The sequence below is a fragment of the Cetorhinus maximus genome, chromosome 3 (genome assembly GCF_964194155.1).
Source record: "Cetorhinus maximus chromosome 3, sCetMax3.hap1.1, whole genome shotgun sequence".
Classification (NCBI taxonomy): Eukaryota; Metazoa; Chordata; class Chondrichthyes; order Lamniformes; family Cetorhinidae; genus Cetorhinus; species Cetorhinus maximus.
Genome location: NC_135881.1, coordinates 201,253,381 through 201,277,389, shown reverse-complemented (window position 1 = coordinate 201,277,389; position 24,009 = coordinate 201,253,381). Strand labels below are relative to the sequence as shown.

The 24,009-nt window shown below is 45.4% G+C and overlaps 1 protein-coding gene across 1 annotated transcript in view; it reads right to left on the bottom strand.

Annotated features, from left to right (window-relative positions):
• The window catches only part of limd1a (LIM domains containing 1a), a 65,511-nt gene extending 47,352 nt beyond the window's left edge, over positions 1-18,159 (bottom strand). The window contains exon 1 of the mRNA XM_078539620.1: positions 16,894-18,159. Coding sequence (XP_078395746.1) covers positions 16,894-18,130 — 1,237 coding nt within the window. The 5' untranslated portion in view covers positions 18,131-18,159. The remainder of the gene's footprint in view (positions 1-16,893) is intronic.
• Between the last annotated feature and the right edge of the window lie 5,850 nt (positions 18,160-24,009).

Here is a 24,009-nt window from a genome sequence, read left to right as displayed (position 1 = left end):
TTGTCCTACCCAGGGTGGAGGTCATGGCACTGTGTGGGTTGGATCTGCCTTTGGGCAGAGAATAGGAGAAGTTAGTTGATTATGGGGCAAATCCTCATTATCTTTTATGTTTGTGGAGTCGTTGCCATTCTGAATCTCAAGACATTGGAACGGCATAATGTAACTCCAACGTGTCCTCAAAGCCTGTGCAACGGGAGAAAAAATGGTTTACCAAACACCAATGAACAAACGGCACATGAACTGACTTTTAGACACATGTAGCACCAGGTCACATATGGATCAAACAGTTGGATTCATGGGCCTAATAGTGAAAGTATGACTCAAGTCCTGGCGTACACAACGACACCTGATAATTACCACAGAAATAAAAATGTTTTATGGTTTCATTTAGTGCGTAATGTACCGTTAAAAATAATACTTGTTAAGGAAGATCGCATGATCTGTAGTAACCAATAGGAGAGTAGCGTGAGCTACCTCAGTAGGCAGTGTAGAGTTAGAGTTGGAGTTGAAAGCACACATGTAGTTGCTGCTGAGTATATTGTAAATAAACTTAAAGTTTCCATCCCAAGAAGTGTCTGCTGATCAACTCTATCATTAATAGCACAACTCGGCCACCCTACAACAATGTCTTTCCCTTTCAGGACAAAAACATTAGCCCATGCATTATTCTGTTGAACTCTGATCTTGCATCCTCCCAGAATAGAAGGGAGCGCAATCTTCTGGAGATTTCATTCGCTCCGGTACTCCAGCGGTTAATGTGGTTGTGCAAAGTTGCTTTGTGCACCACGTTAAGTCCACCGTAAATCGATTGAAAATAAACACACTGGTAACAGTGCAAAATTAAACCTTACAGGAACGTGTTAGATAGTTCAACAGCAAAGGAAATCAGACCCTTGTGCATAAATCTACTGCGAGGCGCAGAATGTGCTGCTTGCTCATGCATTACCTAATATGTCCACAGAAAAGGCTTTGTTTTTAATCCCAGCAAAACCTACAGCGTTTACTCATCTGTTCAAACACAGCCGAACTCAGAGGAAAGGCCAGAGCGCAGGTGACAACTATCAACCATAACACATTGCAACCAATAAAAGTGATTTAATTAGAACAAGTTCAACACAGATGTCCCACTTCTAACTCAATTACAAGCTGAGAGTTTGAAATTCATAAAACAGCTAATCAGGTCTACATAGTGGAGGATTATTTACACTAGTTTTAGTTTTAAGATAAACAACCTCCTGACTGCCAATTTAAGGTTCACATCACCTCATCCATGTTCTTACTTTATAGGGTTGTAACTTGAACATTCCCTTAAGTGGTCTTATCCTCAAATATTTGCCTAAGAAATACAGTAATGTTAACATTCATTTAAACCTAATTAACTTGGTGTGCAGAATTTTTTTCTTAAGCAGGTTGTACAAGGCCATCACCTTCCTATCACGTCTACCTCTTCCAGAGATTCTCCTGCTAATTGCAGAGACACTTAGCCCCCATCTACTGGTATCTCCCCTATTATACTGCAACAGCACTTTGTATATTGCAACAACTCACATTCATATAAGCACCTGCAGGGTAGTAAAACATCTCCAGGCACTTGACAGCAGCATTTATCAAATAGAATTTGACATCAAGCCACATAAGATGATATTAGGGCAGGTGACCAAAGGCTTGGTCAAAGAGGTAAGTTTAAATATCTTAAAGGTAGGGAGGTAGAGAGGGCAAGAGGTTTAGGGAGGGAATTCCAGTGCTTAGGGCCGTGTCTTTTAAAATCCAGGATGCACAAGAGGCCAGATTACTTGGAAGAAATGTAAAATGAAAAGGTCTAATAAAAGGTTAAATCTTAAATTAAAAAAGGTCAGAGATGAAAGTAGAAGAGCTTGAAATAAACCATAGGCCCACCAGGTCCAAAAAATGGGGGAGGGAGGGGGAAAAAAAAGGCCAAAACCACAAAGGCAGACATGTGCACCCATCAAAATGCCAACAATCCAACCCACTCTCCAGACACCCACACCACCATCAGTCGGTCTCCTCCAGTCCCTATTTCTTATGATTTTATGTTACCGTGCTCTACAACAAACTGAAGTTACAATGGAAGGCTGAAGTAGAACTCTCTGCTCAAACCAGAGTGACAAGGAGAAAGGTTTACACAACTTGTAGCTCCTTTCCAAGACACTTCACACAAATCAGACAAAAAGGAGATATTTGAAAAGGTGACAAAAGGCTAAGTCAAGGGGTTGGTTTGAAGCAGGGCTCAAAAGGAAGAGAGGTTGAAGGATGGATGGAATTCCACAGTGAAAGGCCTTCACTGCTCAGGGTACTGCCATCAATGGTGGGATGATGGGAGGGTTTCTTTGATCCCCTTTGCTGTTTGTAAGAACTTGTGATAAACAAACAACTGTCACCTGGACCTACCCAACGGCAGCGACTAATAGTAATTTGTGACAATAATCATTCGTTGGCCACCATGTTATTTGCACATTTGAGCATGTGAAAGACACCATATAGATGTAAGCTAATTCTTTGTTCTGTCCCTGTTTACTGCTGTAAATCAGGTCTCACTGTGAACACAGCAGTTTGGGACAGGAAATTAAAGTGCATTCGAGGTGCTGTGGTAAGGTTGTACGCTGTCTCGTCATACATACATTCATACATACATTCATACATACATTCATACATACATTCATACATACATTCATACGATACAGTCCTGACTACGTGCTATCTTCATGTCGACTTCTACCAGACTCACCACTATTGCTCCCATGTGACTCTCTACATCATAACGTGGGTGGTACTGTTTCCACAGTCCCACGTTAAGTCCCAAAAACCCTAATATTACACCTCCCAAGTCTTTACAATGATATTTACATGCTACCTCTTCTCCCCCCCAAGTCTCTGACCTTACAGATTCAGACGGTCTAGAGGCTTAACAATTCTTCCAGATCTCATTCTTTACCAGTTTGGAGGAGCAGTCATCTCAACTGCTTTGGGCTGAGTTTATTGGTCTGGAGTTGAAGTTATACTACTTTGTGATTCAAACACTCATGTCAACATCTGGTTTGCTTCTTGCACTCCTTGGGTGTTGTATTTTTCTTTATCGAGAATTTGTCTTCCTTGGTCAGGTACCATGGGCTTAACCCTTTCCTTCCGGAGTGAACGTTCGCTCTGTTCATTCATTGAGTGGACTCGGGTGTTCTTTTTCGGTGGGGTCTGTCATGTTCTTCCTGGAAGTTGTAGGTTTACAACCCTTATGTTTGCATGTTCCTCATCCTTGAGCTCAGCCTGCAGTTTGGCTTCTAATGCTGCACTCTGTTTCTTCATGTGCACTTGTGGCTCCCCGAGTTTTGTCTTGGTGAGTTGATGATCACTCCTCTCCTGCCCTAGGATCAATTTCATGATGTGCGTCTGAGCCTGAAGCCCCAGCTTTTTTTGCTGTAGTTTCTCCTGGTTCCGTGACAGCAGCCGTTTGACTCTGAAGTTCAGGTTCAATCTACTACTGTTGCTCCTTCTCCTCTGTATCTTCAGGTTTAAGTTTTGTGGTGCTCATCTGAACGTTTGGCTGGTCTGACAGAAGAAGGGTATTTTGTGCTGTCTGCAAAGAAGCTGGAATAACTGTCTCTGCAAAGAGGGAGGACAGTTCTGAACTGAAGTCCCAGTCAAGATCATCAGCATGGTGGACCTCTTAGGAGTCTCCAATTCAATATGGTTGACTACAATGGTTGGTTTGACATCTTCTGCCATTTTGAGGAGGATGAGGACAACACAGGCATCTCTGCTCAGGAAAAATGTTGATTGCGAACGGCATACAGAGTTTTCATTAATTGCTTGTTGCCATACCAGAGCAGCTCTTGAATCATCCTATGACCAGTAGTTGGATTCCTCCAGGACCAGTGGTGTGTCTGTTGTCTGCTGTCTGTAGCCAGAGGTCTTTTAGCCACGGTTCCTGATCTGAGAGGGCTGTTACACTGGCTTCAGTGTCTAACATGAAATTTGAGAGATGACCATTTACAGATATGTCAGCATTCCAAAATATGAATCTGGGTTCCTTAATATCTCCCAAGAAGAATTGTTGGTCTCCTTCTTGATGTGGCTCCTCTATCTCATGGACTTATTTGAGGTCCTCTGCACATCTCAAGGTTTTGGACTAACACATATTTCCGAAGTGTCCCAGGTGGTTGCAGTGAAAGCACTGCCCAGTGATTGCTGGACACTGCTCATGCCTGTGAGGTCCTTTGGTGCCACAGCACTGACATGGTTTGCCACCATCTTGTGTTTTGCTTGGGTATTGCTTTCCTTGCCCTGAAGTCTCCTTGCCCTTTTGTTGCTTGAGGAGCTGGACTGTTGGGGTTGCGCTGTACCACAGTTTAACTTCAGCATACAAAATGGATCGATTTTGCTGGTGGACTTCCGATTGTCTGATGATTTGAATAGCTTTTTCCAAAGTCAGGTTTTTAGATTGGAGTACATCTGAAAGACTATCATTGGCCAATCCCACTACTACTCGGTCATTTATGAGCTCCAACTTAAGGTCACCATAGTCACGGCCTTCAGCCAATCTTATCACTCATTTATGAAATAGTGTACGGATTCCCTGGGCTTTTGGACTCTTGTTAAATTTTGCTCGCTCAAAAACTTTATTGCTTCTTAGGTTAAAGTAGGTGACAAATGATTCCATGACCTCTTCAAAGTTATTGGAAGATTCACTTATTCCTTCTCTGGCAATTATGTCATCGTCTATTGGACCTACTGAATATAATAGTGTATTCACTTGTTCAGCCTCTGTTTTCTTATTCAAGCCTGATGTTATCAGATATCTTAAAAATCTTCTTCTGCATAATGTCCAATTTTGTGTCTGGTCTGGCCCTTGCATCTGCCTCAACTGACCTGACGCTGTTGATTTACCATCTATGCCTGTTTTCAGCACAGGGAATACAGCTTTAATTTATTATTTTTTTTTAAATGGAGCCGCAGTAAAAGTTCTTCTTTCTTCCAGCGCTCGTCAGGGTTTGGTGGACCCCCCGTCGAGGTTACGGAGCCATTTTAAACTTCATCGATTCTGCAGATAATCTTCTGAGAAAACCATTTTGGCCAGCTCGTGGCTTTCCTCAGCTTGGCAAATCGAATCGAAGCCCAATTTTTGCACTGACTTCGGTTCAGTTTTTTTTTCTGTCCACGCAGCACGGTCACCAGGTGTTACGGCATCAACTCTGGATCCAGGCTGCAGCGTTCCTCAGGCCGCACTCATTAAAACTATTGATCTGCCAGTGCTGCCTGATATTGCGCCTAATTTAAAAGCTTATTTCAGCCTTTCCTTTTTTTTTTAAAAAAAAGGGAGTTTGCTCACCCTCGTGTGGTCTGGCTAGGTCCTTTGCCTCTGCTTTCGATCGGGTCTCACGACGAACCTCCACGTCCTCGGGTGGAGTTCTTCAATGCTGCACAGTGGATCCTTCTTCTGTCCTTCAGCCTTCACGCCTGTAATGGGGCTTCTTATGTGAACCCCAGCTGTGTATTCGAGGCTTTCAATGTAGGCACATTTCTCTCATGTCAAGACTGCAGTTTCTTTACTTCCTCGTACTTAGGGATTTTGTGGTCCTTCACCTCCTGCCGCCATGTTGTAAGGTTTGTATGTTGCCTCGTGAAGAGGTCTCGACAGGCTTGTATGGTTGAACAAGAATGGTTTATTAATAACACGTAACTATATACATATATACGGAATACAGAGATTAAAAACACAACACTGCGGATGCTGGAAATCTGCAATGAAAACAGAAAATGCTGGAAAAACTCAGCAGGTCTGGCAGCATCTGTGGGGAGAGGGACAGAGTTAACGTTTCGAGCCCATATGACTCTTCTCTGAAGAAGAGTCCTGACTAGGGGCTATCTTCATGTCAGCTTCTACCAGACTCACCACTACACTCCACTGCTCCCACGTGACTCTCTACATCATAACGTTGGTGGTACTGTTTCCCCAGTCCCCTGTTAACCTTTACAGTCCCAAACACCCTAACATTAGGGGTATCTAAAGCAATCTACATGGACTATAAATAATACAATGTGCGTAAAGGAACACGAGGGGAACGACCAGAGTGGATTTCCCAGACCACAGCTCTGGCCTTTTAAACCCTATGACACCCCCCCCCACCGCTCCTTAGACCTGAATGGCCCCTTCCCCAGGCAGAGATTTCCCAAGGCTTTTCAATATAATATAAAACTTGGCACCCAGTAACTGTGGGAAGGTGTTGGCATTTGAACATATAGGTGAAACATCTGGTAAAATATTTTTACCAGGTGATAATTAAAACGGAAGAGTTAACTACGTGATCAGAGGTTTAATTCTGTTGTTTCTACGCGTAGCTTTGACTATAGACATAATAGCAGCTGTGTCACACTTCTGGCCGAGGCAGAATAAACACTCCCCAGGGGCAATAACATTTCCTTAGCTACACCAAGGAAGAAACGTTAGCTCGGTTATGAACTTGTATCTCGTCTGTCGAAAGACCGCGAGACATTCCTTCTGGTTCCTGCCGTGATGCTGCTTCTGTACATTATGTCTGGCTGTCAGTGAACTCTGACCTAGGCCTCACAGTGCACCCAACTGCAAAACTAGCTGCTGAAAAATCAACGGAAAGATTTCCCTTTGCTGTTATTTCCACTGCTGAATCACCTTGAGATCGACCACACTTAACAATTTCAGACATGAGTGGCTATAAAAGCCAAAAGAACCAGCTTGCACTGATGGCCTGGCCAAAATTCTTTCCAAGTTAACTCATGTCTAACTGGTGCTTATAATCCTGTACTAATTCTATATAGAGCACAGTACCGCTTATTCAAACGTGAATGTGTGCGTTGCATCAGTCTCACTATTCATTTCCCAATATTGATTCCAATATCTGACACATTGATTGCAATCATGTCCAAACACAGTTTATTTCAGCACAATATTAATTCTGGTAATTGATGAATTAACTAGGTCATGATAATGAAGGAAAAAACATCAAATTGCGTCTGGAGATATTGGACTTTAAAAATAAGCCCTGAGTTTTTAATATGCACACAAGCCACTGGCTGGAACGATGCAGGGCGACTCCCTCAGAGGTAATGGAACCCCACCTTGTTGCCAGTCAAGGTACTTCTAAAGACATCCAGAAACTAATTGATCCCTTCGGCAGAGACAATGGGACATAATGGGAGATGAGCATCATCTCATCAAGAAATCCTGTGAGCAATGCCCAGACAGATATGTGAATGTGCTTCCCACTTGGAATATATAAAGGAGGGGTTAAAAGTGAGCTGCGTCCCTGTGTCTCTCTGTTGGTGGGTGTTCTGAGAGAGCAAGTGCTGGAAGTTTGACTCAGAAGTAACAGCCATGCACAGTACCCCTGCAAATCGCCATTTTTCAAGTATTCCCATCTCTCTCTCTCTCCACCGAAATCAACACCACTAGAACCTCGAAACCGACAATTCGCCTACCGAAGTCGGTACTACTGGAATTTCAAAACCAACTATTCACCAAACGAAGTCAATTCTACTGGAATCTCGAATTGCAACGCTCAGTCACCTACTCCCCACCAGTCAAGGACTGCTCTGTATACTTTTTTATTTTTATACAAACTTCAAACTAAATTCTTACTTTTAACCTGTATGACTGCATAGGCACGTGTTTTATCCTTTCTTGCCTTTAGTAGCTAATAAACTTACTCTTAGCTTTAACTCAAGAAAGTCTGATTAAATTGGCTCCTTCAAAACCAGAACGATTGGGTCTGGGAAAAAGGTAACCGCGAGAGGGATCCTTTTTAGATTCAATCTTGTTGCGACCAACAGAGGTGGGTAGGGGGTGCGGGTGGGGTGCTGAATAAAGACAAGGAGCCAGTTCAGCCCTCCTCACCTGGGGCATAACAATTTGGGGGGTGTCCGAGCCAGACGGTGGCAAATCGAGGGGTCTCGCCTGGATCAACAACTTTGGGGAACCTCACCTGGCAGGGGGGGGGTCGTAACATAGGTTACCCTCTGCGTGTAGTACAACGCTCTATTTTTCTTAAAGGTGCGTTTCTTCAAAACTCCAAAATGGAAAGGTTACATCGCTGTTCTTTAACCTCAGGATTGGGCTCAGATTGAGAAGAATTTTCACATAGAGAGAGATGTTAATGCAACCCTACAGCCTGAGATGTTTCACAGGAGCAAATATCAGACCAAAAAATAGCTACAGCCAAACAAAACAGGAGATATTAGGATCTATTATTCAGGGAGGCAGTCTCTTTCCCCCCCCCCCCGGAGGGCCTTAAAGGAACAAGAAGGGGAAACATTTAGGGAGAACATTCCAGAGCTTGGGGTCCAGATCTTTGAAGAGATAAGTCACCAATTGTGAGTAAGGAAGTGAGTGATGCGCGTCAACAGGGTAACAGGAAGGGGGCTGAACAGCAGACAAACAGTGGCGGGGTGAAGACAGGTGATGTTACGGGGGTGGATCCAGTGTCTTTCATATGGGATCAGAAGCTTGGTGTCCAATAGGTTGCAAACTATCTGGTTCAGCCTCAGACCAGCGAAGGTTTAGTGCGTTGGAATCAGTGGCCGGGGAATGCAGTTTGTGCCGGGGGTCAAAGAAAATGGCTTTGGTCGCCCCAATGTTTAACAGGTCTGCTTAACGTTTACTTGGGAGAAATTAGGGCTCACCCAGAACTGGATGTTGGACAAGAAATCTGGCGACACAGGGGAAGTGGAAGAGGGTCGAGTGGTGTGGCGGAGCCTGGTGTGGTCAGCGGACAGGTGGAACCTGACACCTTGGCGATGAACGATGTTACTGAGGGCAGCATGCAAGTGAGAACTAGGAGGGGCCAGGGATGGACTCTGGGTGGATGGGTGGGGAGGGAGGACACTCCAGAGGTAATGGTGCAGAAGGAACCCCTTCTACCCTCTTCCCCCCCAAATAGATGTTAAGGTTCCCAAGTGAAAATGAGGTTTGGATGTCACTCAAACGATTCCTGAAGGAAACACAACCAGAGCACAATAAATCAACTCACAGCGACATCGGTGGGGGGAGGGTGGGTGTAGACATGTCATCACAGAAGGCAGCGACTGCTTCTTTGAGGATTTGTCTGCTAGTTCCAGAGATTCTGACTGATCTGATCTGCTGGGCTTCCAGCATTTTCTATTTTGGCTCTGCTCCTTTTGCATTTGGGTTAGAAACAAGGGAATCTACACTCCTCGCAACAACGTACAACACCCATTGTTATGACAAACAGGAATCTTGACCTATTTTCTATGTTTCTATTAAGTCCTGACTTCCATTCTCACCGTTGTAAATGCTAATTGAAGACAAATACCTATCACTCCTTTCTACTGAGCTACATAATTAAGTGCAGGTGAGATGGTGGCGTAGTCACTGGACTGGTAATCCAAAGGTCCAGGCAAATTCCCTAGGCACATGGGTTCAAATCCAATTAATACATATGGAATATAAAGCTTGTCTCAGTAATGGTGACCATGACAACTATCACTGATTGTTGTAAAAACCCATCTGGTTCACCAATATTCTTTAGGGAAGGAAATCTGCCGTCCTTACCTGGTCTGGCCTACGTGAATTCAAACCCACAGTAATGTGGGCTCTGAAATGGCCTAGCAAGCCACTCAGTTCGAGGGCAATTAGGAATGGGCAACTAATGCCGGCCTTGACAGCAACGTCCACATCCCGTGAAAAAGAATAAAGAAAGCAGGATGATCGGCAACTTCCTCCAGGACCCCTAACAATCCCATTCCAACTGGATGCCCCTGGGGGGGTGTGCAAGAGCACCTGAAGATGACCAGCTCTCCCGGCTTTACTCCCTCCTCTGTGTGCCAATTATTATGTAACAGGAGCGTGAGCTGAGTAAACAGCTTGGTATCGAGTGACAAAACCCAAGAACAAAACAGGCCAACGTCCAATGAAGGAAACTCGCCCAATGAGAAACTGTAACCAGGGTCACCATCTACAAGGTTACACATCAGGACACACAAAGTAAATATCACCGGGTTCCTGTCAACAACCATTTTAATGGATGTGTTGCCTGCATCTACAAAGCAACAAACAAGCCACTCCTATTTCTACCTCTCTCCTCCTTTTCAGACGCTCCTTAAAAATCTACCTCTTTGGTCGAGTTTTTAGCCACCTGTCCTCATATCTCCATAGGTGGCTTGGTGCCTAACTTCGAAAATGCTCCTGTGAAAGCGCCTTTGGATTTCTTGCTATGTTAAATGCGGTACAAAAATGCAAGTTGTTGTTAATTTAATTGGACCAATAAGGGTGGCACTGGGTACCCCAATGTCCTCAGACATAACAAAAACAAAAATACCTGGAAAAACTCAGCAGGTCTGGCAGCATCTGCAGAGACGAACACAGTTAATGTTTCGAGTCCATATGACTCTTCAACAGAACTAAGGAATAATAGAAGAGAGGTGAAATATAAGCTGGTTTAAGGGGGGGTGGGGTAGAGCTGGATAGATGGCCAGTGATAGGTGGAGATTGCTAAAAGATGTCATAGACAAAAGGACAAAGAGGTGTTGAAGGTAGTGATATTATCTAAGGAATGTGCTAATAAGTGACATTAAGGGTAGAAAGCAGGACAAGCAAGGTACAGATAGCCCTAGTGGAGGTGGGGTGGGGTGAAAGAATCGAAATAGGCTAAAAGGTAGGAGATAAAACAATGGATGGAAATACATTTAAAAATAATGGAAATAGGTGGGAAAAGAAAAATCTATATAAACTATTGGGTTAAAAAAAAAGGTGGGGGGGAGGGAATCGGAAAGGGGGTGGGGATGGAAGAGAGAGTTCATGATCTAAAATTGTTGAACTCAATGTTCAGTCCAGAAGGCTGTAAAGTGCCTAGTCGGAAGATGAGGTGCTGTTCCTCCAGTTTACGTTGAGCTTCACTGGAACAATGTAGCAGGCCAAGGACGGACATGTGGGCATGAGAGCAGGGTGGAGTGTTGAAATGGCAAGCGACAGGGAGGTCTGGGTCATGCTTGCGGACAGACCGAAGGTGTTCTGCAAAGCGGTCACCCAGTCTGCGTCTGGTCTCTCCAATGTAGAGGAAACCGCATTGGGAGCAGCGAATGCAGTAGACTAAATTGAGGGAAGTGCAAGTGGAATGCTGCTTCACTTGAAAGGAGTGTTTGGGCCCTTGGACGGTGAGGACGGGGGAGGTAAAGGGGCAGGTGTTGCACCTTCTGCGGTTGCATGGGAAGGTGCCATGGGAGGGGGTTGAGGTGTAGGGGATGATGGAGGAGTGGACCAGGGTGTCCCAGAGGGAACGATACCTGCGGAATGCCACCGGGAGGGTGAAGGGAAAATGTGTTTGGTGGCATCATGCTGGAGTTGGCGGAAATGGCAGAGGATGATCCTTTGAATGCGGAGGCTGGTGGGGAAATCATCTCCACTTGCCTCCTCAATCCAAGAAAGCAACACTAACAAAACAAACTAAATAAAGTTAGCATAAATGTTCAATTAAATCAGGACCTGATTGGTGTGGTCCAACCATTTATCAGCAGATCTGTAGGGAGGGAGCAGGAGGATCCCACAAAAGAATCTAGATGTCCCCATCTCAGCCCCAGTCTGGGGGCATCAATCCAGTAAGTATCATAGTACTCATCATGTGGCAACAGTTAAAAAGAATTTAGTGTTTCTCTCTTTCCCACCAGACTGCTCCACCCCCATTAGCTGTCCTTTGGTGAATTAGGTTCTGATAAGATATAGAAAGTAGAAAAATCACATTACGCCAATATATATTTAATATTGTGTAACTACATTTCTTGTGGGACATTCTTACTTCAATATATCAGGCTTTCCCCAACACAACCATCACCAACGACAGATCTCCAACTACAAATACTTTCACCATGTTATAAATCTCAAAACACCCTCTCAAGACCCAATCCAAGTTTGAAAGGACAAATTATATTACCATGACATAGGCTTTCTTTTGTATAAATTGTTCAAAAAAAACTTGCACAAAATTGCTAGCACAATAAAGTCTCGCAAACAGAAAATGAATGACAATTTCATTTGTTTTCAGATAAATATTGACCAGGGCACTGAGAGAACAGCTACTCTGTCCTCAATAGCACCTTGGGATCTTTAACACCCACCTGAGTAAACAGACTTGGATAAAACGTTTCATCTTAAATAACTACATCCACCACAATAGCACTCACTCCCTCATTATTACACTGCAGTGTCAGCCATGATAATGTGCTTAAGTTCTATGTTTGGAGCCAGTCTTCTTGAGGTTAAAGGACAGTGGCGCAATCATATCAGGCAGTGTAGCAGTGAGCAATAAGATCAGATAGCCCAGGTTTAACATCCAGGCTAGGGAAACATAACTGATCTCTGTTAGGGCAAAAGTAGCATGTACGTGGACGCAAAGACAGACTTAGGTTTAACAGTCAACGTGTCAAAACAATCGCTTTGTTGAAGCTCACACATGAACAATGGTCACTAAGGTTGGGTACTGGAGAGATGTTAGTCTCTCTACAGTCATAGACCAGTAGATGCACCTCTGGAGGAAACATGAACCGATTTCGGATGCAGCAAGAGCACACTACAAATTCTACATCTGCGCAAGATAATCTCTTGGGTTCAACATCACGAGACATTCTGGTTTTCAGACCCCAAAGCCAGAACAATCAGCCCACCTTTATTATCCAATATCTAGTGATAAACCAGCACAACTGGGACCGTTATCAATAATACATCTTGCTGAGTGCATTGGATATTGTAATCTTACGCATGGTGACATGTGCGAGATTACAATGTTTATCAATCTGTCTTCCAGAAGATAGGACAACCTAGTGAGATGACCAAGTGTAAGCCCATAAACCGTTGTTTTAAGTTATATTAATTAAGTTCTCAATGAAATTAAATGCAATTCCTATTATATTCACTGGACAGACTGGCTCCAATATAAAAGAGAGTGAATGGTCTGCCTGACTTACAAATATTTAAATCCAAACTTCTGCTGACTGACCATGTTCCAGATCAACTGATTCTCCCCTTGCAATCCATGTCCTTGATGTCATGGCAGCATGTGCCCAAGTGTGGGACCTAGGAACCTTAATAAAACTGATGTCAACAGGGATCGGGGGAGAACTGGCTAACGCCATACCTAGCACAAAGGAAGCCACTGATCATCTCAGCCCCAGCTGGGCAGTCAGTGGCAAAGTGGTATTGTCACTGGACTAGTAATCCAGAGGCCCTGGCTATGGGGACACAGGCTCAAATCCCACCATGGCAGCTGATGGAATTCAAATTCCAAATTCATAAATCTGGAATTCAAAGCTAGTCTTAGGAACGGTGCCCTGAATCTAACAGGTAGCTGGGAAAACCCATCTGGCACACTAATGTCCCTTTAGGGAAGGGAATCTGCCATTCGTACCTGTCTGACCTAGCCACTCAGTTGTACCAAACTGGTACAGATACCAGACGGACTGCAGCGATTCAAGGCGGCGACTCACCATCGCCTTCTCAAGGGCAATTAAGGATGGGCAGCAAATGCTGACCTAGCCAGTGATGCCCACATCCCACAAAAAGAATTAAAGAAAAATAGGTGGTATATTTCTCCGCTAAACCAGATTGGCAGCTCAGGTGAGAGTGGCAGTAAGTCACAAGAGACAGGTCCACATGCCCCTGAACTCTGGCAATCTTCTGGCCAGAAGATTCAGTCCTACTTGACATTTGCTGATTTGTAGTGCTTGAACTTTCCCTTGTTGAAATGATTGCTCTTAGAGTTGTTGTCTTATTGGTTGAGGAATCAGAAATCAGAACATCAAAATCTTATGAGGAAAGGTTGGACAGACTGGACTCGTTTCCACTGGAGTTTAGAAGAGTGAGGGGTGACTTGATTGAAGTATACAAGATCCTGAACGGCCTTGACAAGGTAGATGTTGAAAGGATGTTTCCTCTTGTGGGTGAGTCCAGAACTAGGGGGCACTGTTTTAAAACCCTTTTAGGAGGAGAATTTTTTTCTCTCAGGAGGATTGCGCGACTTCGGAACTCTCTGCCTCAGAAGGTGGCGGAGGTGGAGTCATTGAATATTTTTAAGGCAGAGGTGGATAGATTCTTGTTAGGCAAGGGAATGAAAGGTTATTGGGGTTGGATGGGAACGTGGAAATCGAAACACAAGATGATTAGCCATGATCTTATTGAATGGCGGAGCAGGCTTGAGGGGCCGAATAGTCTGCTACTGTTCCTATTTCTTATATTCTTATGTTCTTATCTGTCAATCTCTGCAGCTTGAGATATATATAAATGAACGGGATCATGAGTTTCAACTTTAACTGGGATTTATAAAGCTCCATATAATGCACTGATGTGGCTGGAATGTCTGGCATTCCTTTATTAAACCTGGGAGACCTCTGCAAAACAACAAGATAAAAGTCAAGGGTATTCTGCTTTATCATCACCTGATCATTTATCATTCTACCGGGAGGCACTTAGATACTCTGTGACTCACAATACTCCAGTGTTCAAAATTTCAAAGCATAGGTGATCAGAGGCATCAGAATGAAACATTTTGTGCAGGATTACTGTCTCCTGAAATGGGGCAAGGCGCTTAGTGTAAGAGAGGAGCTTCACGATAGTGGAAGAGAAAAGAGGCAAGTTCTAATTAACTGCTTCTGACTGGCAGCTTTAGCTATGACCAAAGGGAGCCTGTGAAGAGGAAACTAAAATAGATGCTCATGATTTAATCAGAGGATGGGATCTGCAGTGGGTCTCAGAATTTAGCATCGGAAGAGAGTGAAAATATATTAGAATCAATAAACAGTGTAAGGCTCTGAAAATGCTCAGGATTGTACATGTGTATCTGTCCATTAGATTGGTTACAGCAGGGATCCCCAAATTCAGCTGGTACCAGGCGATTTTATCCTCAGCTGTTCCTGTGGAGCTGTGGATGTACTCTTCCAGTGGGGTGGCTGACTTTAAAAAATCCGAACCTCAGGAGCACATTTAAACAGGTACAGCACTGGTTTCAGCGGAGTCACCAAGCATAAAATCACCTGCGGGACCTTACAGAAAGCACAGGGGATCAGGTAAGTGGAGCGTTAACAATGGCTCCACTTAAAGAGGTTCATTCATTTAAAACACCAACAATGAGCAGTGACATTTATGTTGGAATTTTGTCCATTACATGTGATTGACCTTCACTGTGCAAATACACTTCAAGCTCAGTCCTGTTGCAATTGTGATTTTGGCTTCACATCAATCCTAAACTGGGGAAGTGTCATTCTGGTAGCCTGAAACTGATTGCAAAGTGGAATTAAAGGACTTCTCCAGGGAATCTTTCTCCAGTGTCAGGCTCCAGGTTCAGGATGCAATGTCAAGCAAAACTAACTATCCACTGATGCTAGTTATACTGTGAACGCACCTTTGCAGTCACATCACTCTTAAAAGGAACGCCAATTTCACTGGCAAAAGGGGCCCCAGAAGAACAACTACTGTTCCCGATGTTAATTCATCCCCCTTACAGGTTTGGGTTCAGCAGTTATTTTAAGCCCATTTTGATGATGACTTTGTTGATGGTTTAAGAAACTATTTCCAGCAGCGGAAGGGTGATCAACCAAGAGGCCGATTGAAGAACCAGAGGGAACCGGAGGAAACATTTTTTTTAAAAACACAGCAAGTTGAGATCTGGAATGTGCTGCCTGAAAGGGCAGTGGAAGCAGGTTCAATAGTAACCTTCAAACGAGAATTGGATAAATACTTGAAGGGAAATAATTCACAGAGCTATTGGCGGGGGGGGGGGGAGAGAAGAGAGCACAGAACTTGGGCTACTCAGATAGATCTATGCAAACAGCCAGTACACGCACGATGGGCTGTATGGCTCCTTCTGTGCTGTATCATCCTATGTTGAATGAACTTATATCTATATAGTGCTTTTCATGACCAATGGACATCTTAAACCGCTTTACAGCCCGTGAAGGATTTTTGTTTTGAAGTGTGGTCACTGTTGTAATGTAAGAAACGCGGCAGCCAATTCGTGCACAGCAAGCTCCCACAAACAGCAATGCGATAATGACCAGGTACTGTTCTAATGTGTGATGCTGATCGAGGGATATATATTGCCCAGGACACCGGGGATAACTCCCCTGCTCTCTCCTTCGAAATAGTGCCATGGGGTCTTTTACACCCACCCAAGCAGATAGATGGGGCCTTGGTTTAACGTCTCATCCGACAGTGTGGCACTTCCTCAGTACTGCACTGGGGTGTCAGCCTTAAAGATTGCCATTCATTATTTGTACATTGCTGAGAAACGTTATCTGGATAGTTTCATGGATAACCTTTGGAAACATTCATCTTGTAACGGCCACATCTCTCTAACATGCGAGGGATGAGATCATCACAGCTGAGAAATGAACAGAAGGCTCCACACTACTTGTGATGGAATTTGGTTTGTGCTTTAGCAAATGCACATTGTTCACCAAGTGGAGAGGCGAGGGCTGGGGATGATGCGGCACACTTTCTGTGACCCTGGGGAAGGATAACCGATACCAATAGCAAAAGCGCACTGGACTCTGGCTGAGGAATGAACTTTACCCACACCCTCTCCAGGTCCTTTAGAATGATGACACAGCGCCTCGGGGCTGAAAGGAGAATAACAATTGTACAGATGCACCTGAAAGTGGAACATGCTGTATACAGACAAGCTGAATTTCATTGCACTTTCTGCAATTTTCAAGTTGAAATGTTTTGTAATTGCACTTTTACAAATTTTGAGTAAAGTATATTTTTTGGGGGGGAAAAAAAAAGTCAATTGCCAACAAAAGCCTGAAATTAACAAAAAAAGAAACCACACACACTGAAATAGGCAAGGGTTCACACAATAGAAGCGGGTGCAGGGACATTGAATCAGTGCAAAAAGATTATCTTACCAAAATAATCTGCCTTCGGGTTCGCGTCCATTTCCTGCTCCAGCCGCTGAGTGAGAGCTTCTAATTTTAATTCTGCCCTCGATGGTCCGGTTTCTGGCTGTATATGGAGAGTCTGACAGGGCAGGCGGACCCTGGAGGCGGACTCCTGGCCAGCAGGGCAAGGCAGCCCCGGCGGGTTGCAGTCCGGATCGTGCGGGAAGGCCGCCCGGGACAGGCGGCTTTGCCCCGGGCTGGGGCCAGGGGAAGGGATCGGGGACTCGTGCACCATGGCCGGGGGCTGCTGCTGCTGCCTGTTGCCTCTGGCGGCCTCGGCGCCCGGAGGCTCCGGCTCAGCCCGGGGGGCGGGCGGCGATCCCGCCCAATTCGGGGGCTCCTGGTCGGCGAGGGAGAGGGGAAGCGGCGGGGGAGGCGGAGGCGGGGGAGGCAGCCTCTGCTCGCAATGGGGGGCAGGAAATTTAACCGGGGCGCGGTGCCCATGGGGGTCAGAGGCAGCCGAGCTGGGGAGGGGGCTGTCCGGGGGGGTGGTCTTTGGGGGGCTGTAGGGGAGCTGCCCATACTGCAGGAGGCTGGACCTGGGACTGGAGGCAGACTTGGGGCTGCGAGGTGCTGGATCGTGGGGGATGAGGCTGGACCTGGGGCTGGCCAGGTTGGACCGGACCTCACTATTCCAACTGGCCCCGGGGCTAGGCGGGGGATAGTCGGGCTGAATGGCCGGGGAGGGGGCGGCGGCGGCAGCCTGTTCCAGCCCGGGATACCTGCCCCCGACACCGTCGAGCTCGTAGCCGCCCCGGGGGCTCAACTCCTGGGAGTACCGGTTGGGTCGGTGGGGCTCCGACGGTCCGGGACCGGGGTTGGGGGCTCCTGCCCCACACACGGGGGGCTTGGCCGCGATCTCGCCGCTCAGCCGCTTGTGCGGGCGGGGGGCTCGCTCTCCGCCGCTGGCGGGCGGGTGGTCCGCCTCGCCTGGAATCTGGGGGCTGTAGCCCCCGTTGACCCTGCCCGGAGCCCCCGGGGGAACCCCCAGCCCCATCAGCTGCACCTCCTCCTGCTGCTGCTGCCGCTGCTGCTGCAGATGGATTTTGCTCATCTTGGAGGCGAACACCCGCCGGGTCTCCTCGAACTCGGGCTTGCAAGCCTCTCGGTTCACCCGGAAAAGCCCGTCCTTGGACGCCTCGTACATGTTCAGATCCTCCATGAACTTGCTGGCCTCCAGCCCCAGGTCCTGGTACCTGTCCATGCTTCTGGCGCCTGGCTCCCCAGGCAAAGCCTGCACTGGCCGGCAAGGCAGAGGGGGAGACTTTCCAGCTGGATGGGAGGGACGAGGAATTTCATTCAAAGTTTCCAACCCCCTCCTCCTCTCTCTGCAATGCACAAGCCCGAGTTGTCCTGTGCAATCCCGCAGTGAATCATTCCCACATCCAGCAACTTGGGTGGAATTATTATTATTTCCTTGCACAGAAATCCCTGCACACCCAGGTTCCCATATATATATATATATATATATATCCTGGTGCACTGGGGAGAGACTGGGCTGCCTCTCCTCCCTCCTTTCTCCAGCGACTGTCCTCCCGATCAACGCTCGCCTCTCCCCGACTTTCCCATCCGCAGCGGGCGACAAGTTTTCCAACTTTGAAAAGTTTTTTTTGCTCTCTCTCTCTCTCTCTCTCTTTCGAAAGTCTCGCCCGCGGTGGGGGAAACCCCCAAGTCTGCAGAAAATACAAGCCCCCCACCCCTTGAACTGCTGACTGCACAAGTACCAGGGCCTAGAGTTAAAGAGTTAAGAATGTGGCGGACGGGCACAGAGGCGGAGACCTGTCTCACTGGGCGCAAATGGAGATCAATGCGCCGAATCCGCACCTCAGACCCAGCGGCACTTTGCTCTTAAAGGCGCAGGCACACCTTCCCAGAAGTGGCCTGTTTGAATAGTTTCTGCAACAGACTTGGGGTCAGAAACGTGAAAGCTGTGCGTTTGTTCCATTAGGGTTGTTAATTTCTCATTTAAAAGTTTATTACTCATGTTTCCTTTAATTATAAGTATTAACTGGAAGCTGAGGCAGATGTGTAAATCGTATATTTTTGTAGATACACAAAGGGTGGGTACCCAACATTCAACCCCTCCCGACATTTGTCCATAAAATACGAACAATATTTATTTTATTCATTCATGAGATGTGGGTATCGCTGGCTAGGTCATCATTTCATTCCTATTCCTAATTGCCCTTGAGAAGGTGATGGTGAGCTCCCTTCTTGAACCGCTGCAGGCCCTGTGGTGTAGGTACACCCACAGTGCTGTTAGGGAGGGAGTTCCAGGATTTTGACCCAGCGACAGTAAAGGAATGGCGATATATTTCCAAATCAGGATGGGCATCCAACCTCACACCTTCATCTCCCTCCCAGAAACATGATAGGGTCCCCCTTGTCCTCACTTATCACCCCACCAGCCTCTGCATTCAAAGGATCATCCTCCGCCATTTCCGCCAACTCCAGCATGATGCCACCACCAAACACATCTTCCCTTCACCCCCCCTGATGGCATTCCGTAGGGATCGTTCCCTCCGGGACACCCTGGTCCACTCCCCCATCACCCCCTACACCTCAACCCCCTCCCACGGCACCTTCCCATGCAACCGCAGAAGGTGCAACACCTGCCCCTTCACTTCCTCTCTCCTCACCGTCCAAGGGCCCAAACACTCCTTTCAAGTGAAGCAGCATTTCACTTGCACTTCCCTCAATTTAGTCTACTGCATTCGCTGCTCCCAATGCGGTTTCCTCTACATTGGAGAGACCAAACGCAGACTGGGTGACCACTTTGTGAAACACCTTCGGTCTGTCTGCAAGCATGACTCAGACCTCCCTGTCGCTTGCCATTCCAACACTCTACCCTGCTCTCATGCCCACATGTCCGTCCTTGGCCTGCTGCATTGTTCCAGTGAAGCTCAACGCAAACTGGAGGAAAAGCACCTCATCTTCCGACTAGGCACTTTACAGCCTTCCGGACTGAATATGAGTTCAACAACTTTAGATCATGAACTCTCTCCTCCATCCCCACCCCCTTTCCAATTCCCCTTTTTTCCAATAATTTATATAGATTTTTCTTATCCCACCTATTTCCATTATTTTAAAAAGTATTTCCACCCATTGTTTTATCTTTGGCTTTTAGCCTATTTCGATCCCTTCCCCCCACCCCACCCCCACTAGGGCTATCTGTACCTTTATTATAACATTCCTTAGATAATATCACCAGCTTCAACACCTTTTTGTGCTTTTGTCTATGACATCTTTTGGTTATCTCCACCTATCACTGGCCCTCTATCCAGCTCTACTTGTCCCACCCCCCCCTTATACCAGCTTATATTTCACCTCTTTTCTATTTTTCCTTAGTTCTGTTGAAGGGTCATACGGACTCGAAACGTTAACTGTGTTCCTCTCCGCAGATGCTGTCAGACCTGCTGAGTTTTTCCAGGTATTTTTGTTTTTGTTTTGGATTTCCAGCATCCGCAGTTTTTTGCTTTTACCTTTGTATAACATCTCATCTGGAAATCTGTACCTCCGACAGTGCAGTATTCTCAATGTACTGCACTGGAGTGTCAACCTTAATGTTTGTGCTCAAGTCTCTGGAACACAAAGCAAACCCACCAGCTTCTGCCTTAGAGGCAAGAGTGTTACCCACTGAGCCATGGCTGACACCATTTCGACATTTTGCCTTAATGCCAATTGCAGATATCCTTTACTTTACTAGGATGTTATTAGCTGTTAATGACCATCCTTGTGGCTAATTTGGGCAGGACTGCCAATTTAGTGCTAAGGATAAAGTGGGTGAGTGTGGTGTCTAGCCAAATCTCAAAAGTATTCCCTGAGTCTGAAATCCCAAATCTCCAAAAGCCTCGAGAGGCTCCTTCCCAAGTCAGCAGCTTGCTGCAATTGAAATTGCAGTAGATGGAGTTACCAGGACTAATTACAGATGTTAGGCTACCTCTGTCGAAAGGTGTAAGAAATTGACTTTCTTCACTTTGTTCAGTTTGGAAACGGTGACGGTAAACATGTTACAAATGAAGGGGGTATGCAGGAAAAAAAAATCAATCTACTGAGACTTTCTGCTTTATCACTGCATGATTACAAATAGTATTTTGCACAATTTTCTGCTACAATACCCCCACAGTTCAGACAAATCTTGGGTTCCCCCCTCCCCCCCACAGATGTCTGTCAACTCCCAATTTCCCCCTCCACTGCAATGCCATACCAAATGTGTTGCAAAACCCCCAGCTATTCCAACGCTACCACAACCCAGCCCCACCGACTCCCGTTCTTCCATAGTCCAGGAGTCTCCCAGTTACTCCCCCAGTCATGAAAAATGCAAATTGCCTCCTTTTTTCACTTATTGCTGGGATGTTGGCATCATTGGTAATAAGGCCAGAATTGATTCCATGCAGTAATTCCCATCCGTAATTTTCTTTTGTTGAAAAAATATATTTTATTCTCAAAATATCTAAAAGAACATTACAAAACATTTCAAAATGGCCATCACAGTGCAATGATATTTTAAATTTTCTGCATAGATCGTGTTGCACTCTGAGGTGCTTCAATGCAATTGTGGTACATGTAATATTTGCTGTACACATTCAATGTGAGACATACAGCCCGAGGGGATCTATACAGTTTCCAGTCCCTCGGTGCACTATGGCTGAAAGGTTTTAGACAGGCGACCTTTCCCCATTGCGCCTTTGCAGCGGCTGTACCAGGCTTTACTGCAGCCCTCAACACGTAGTCCTGGACCTTGGAACGTGCCAGTCTGCAACACTCGGTCGTGGACAGCTCTTTGCACTGGAAGACCAGCAAGCACCGGGCAGACCTAAGGGTATCCTTCACCAGGGTGATGACCCTCCAGCTGCAGTCAATGTTGGTCTTGTTGTGCGTCCTTGGAAACAGCCCGTGGAGCTCAGAGTCCTGTGTCACGGAGATGCTCGGGATGAACCTCGACAAAAACCCACTGCGTCTCTCTCCTGACCTGGGAGGACCACCTTCACTTTTCTCTGCAAAAATATACTTTATTCGTAAAATATCTGAAAGAACATTGCAAAGCATTTTGAAATGGCCATCACAAAGTGTAATGATATTCAAATTTTCTACATAGATCATGTTGCACTCTGAGGTGCTTCAATACAATAAAAGGAACATTACAAACTTTCAAAACGGTCATTGCAGGAAGTGCAATAATATTCAAATCTTCTACATCCATCATGCTGCACTCTGAGCTCCTTCAATACACTTAAAAAGCAGGTGTTGGTGAACCACCAGCAGCTCAGTGGTTTGCTAAACCATTTCAGCAAACAGTCACAAATCAACCACATTACTTTGGGTCTGGAGTCACATGTAGGGTAGGCCAGACCAGGTAAGGATGGCAGATTTCCTTCCCAAAAGGGCATTAATGAACCAGATGTTTCTTATGACAATCATGATCATTATTAATGAGACCAGAGTATTATTCCAGATTTATTAATTAAATGCCCATAGCCATCAGGGAGGGATTCAAACTCATGACTCTGAGCATTCACCTGGGCCTTTGGATTACTAGTCCAGTAACATTACCACTACCAGGGTAGTCACCTTGCCATATGGCCTCAGCTATAAAATCGATAAGTAATAAAAATTAAAATATAGATAGAGTATATATCATAGATAGTTAGAAAAAAAATTAACTGATCTGTGATTTTAGTAGAATAATGGATAAAGTAAAATGTGCCAGCAAAATTCCAGAATATGTCACAAAATGAATTTTCCCTTGATATTTTTGGCATGAACAGCCTCAACGACTCACCATGAATAACAATATGAGGTATGTGGTAGATATTTATGTAACTCTTGTATCCTCACCTGTCCACAATACTCCAAATGTCACACAACAGAAGTCACACTTTATCATAGATGCCAAACAATCTTCAAAATAACAATGCTGTCATTGATCTGGGGTCTAAAATTAACAAACACCTTGCAAATTATAATTAAACCCTAACTGACTTCATCCTGCATTTCCTGGGGGAATCTCGAGCTAAGGGACACGGATTCAAAATAAGGGATCCCCCATTTAAGATGGAGATGAGGAGGAATTTCTTCTCTCAGAGGGTCATTAATCTTTGGAATTCACCACCCCAGAGAGCAGTGGAGGCTGGGTCATTGAATATGTTCAAGGCTGAGTTAGATTTTTTGATCTACGAGGGAGTCGAAGGTAATGGGGAGTAGGCAGCAAAGTGGAGTTGAGGCCACAATCAGATTGGTGGTGATCTTATTGAAGGTCGAAACAGGTTCAAGGGGCCGAATGCCCCACTGCTGCTTCTATTTCCTATATTTTTATTTACTGAACAGCGATTAGAGTTTCTGAATTAAAATAGACACAACTTCATCTTAGCAACAGATTAATATATTTTGTATTTAATGACATTAAGCTTATAAAACCACATATATAATTTACCATCTTCAGGCCTTTTCAGTTATAACAGGACAGATCAGACAGGGGGCAAATGCAAAACAGAATATAATGGGTTTGGAGTGCCTGTGTGCAAATGCACAGAACATGATCATTAAGGTTGGTGAGCTATGGGCACACATTATCACAGAAGATTATATACTGGCAATAACAGAGACCTGGCTTAAAGCAGGGGAGGGTTGGGAGCTTAATATTTCTGGTTACAAGATGTTCAAGAAAGATGGGAACGGAGATAAAAGGAGGGGGTGGCAGTATGGGTCACTGAAATGATTCTAGCACTGCAGAGGAATGATGTAGTTAAGGGATCAAAGGCAGGGTTAGAATTAAGGAACAACAGAGGTGCTATTACACTAATGGATGTACACTATAGACTGCCACTGTAATGGGAAGGAGATAGAGGAGTAAAGCACAGAAAGATGCAAGGACCAGAGAGCAGTAATGATGGGGGATTTCAATTATCCTAATATAAGCTGGGATAGTGACAGTGTGAGGAATTCCTGAAACGTGAACAAGAGAACTATCTTGTTTCCAGCCCAATGAAGGAGGTAGTCCACCTTCCAACCTCCACAAACTTGAGCTCATCTAAAACTCTGCTGCCCGTACCCTAACTCCCATTCACCCACCACCCCTGGGCT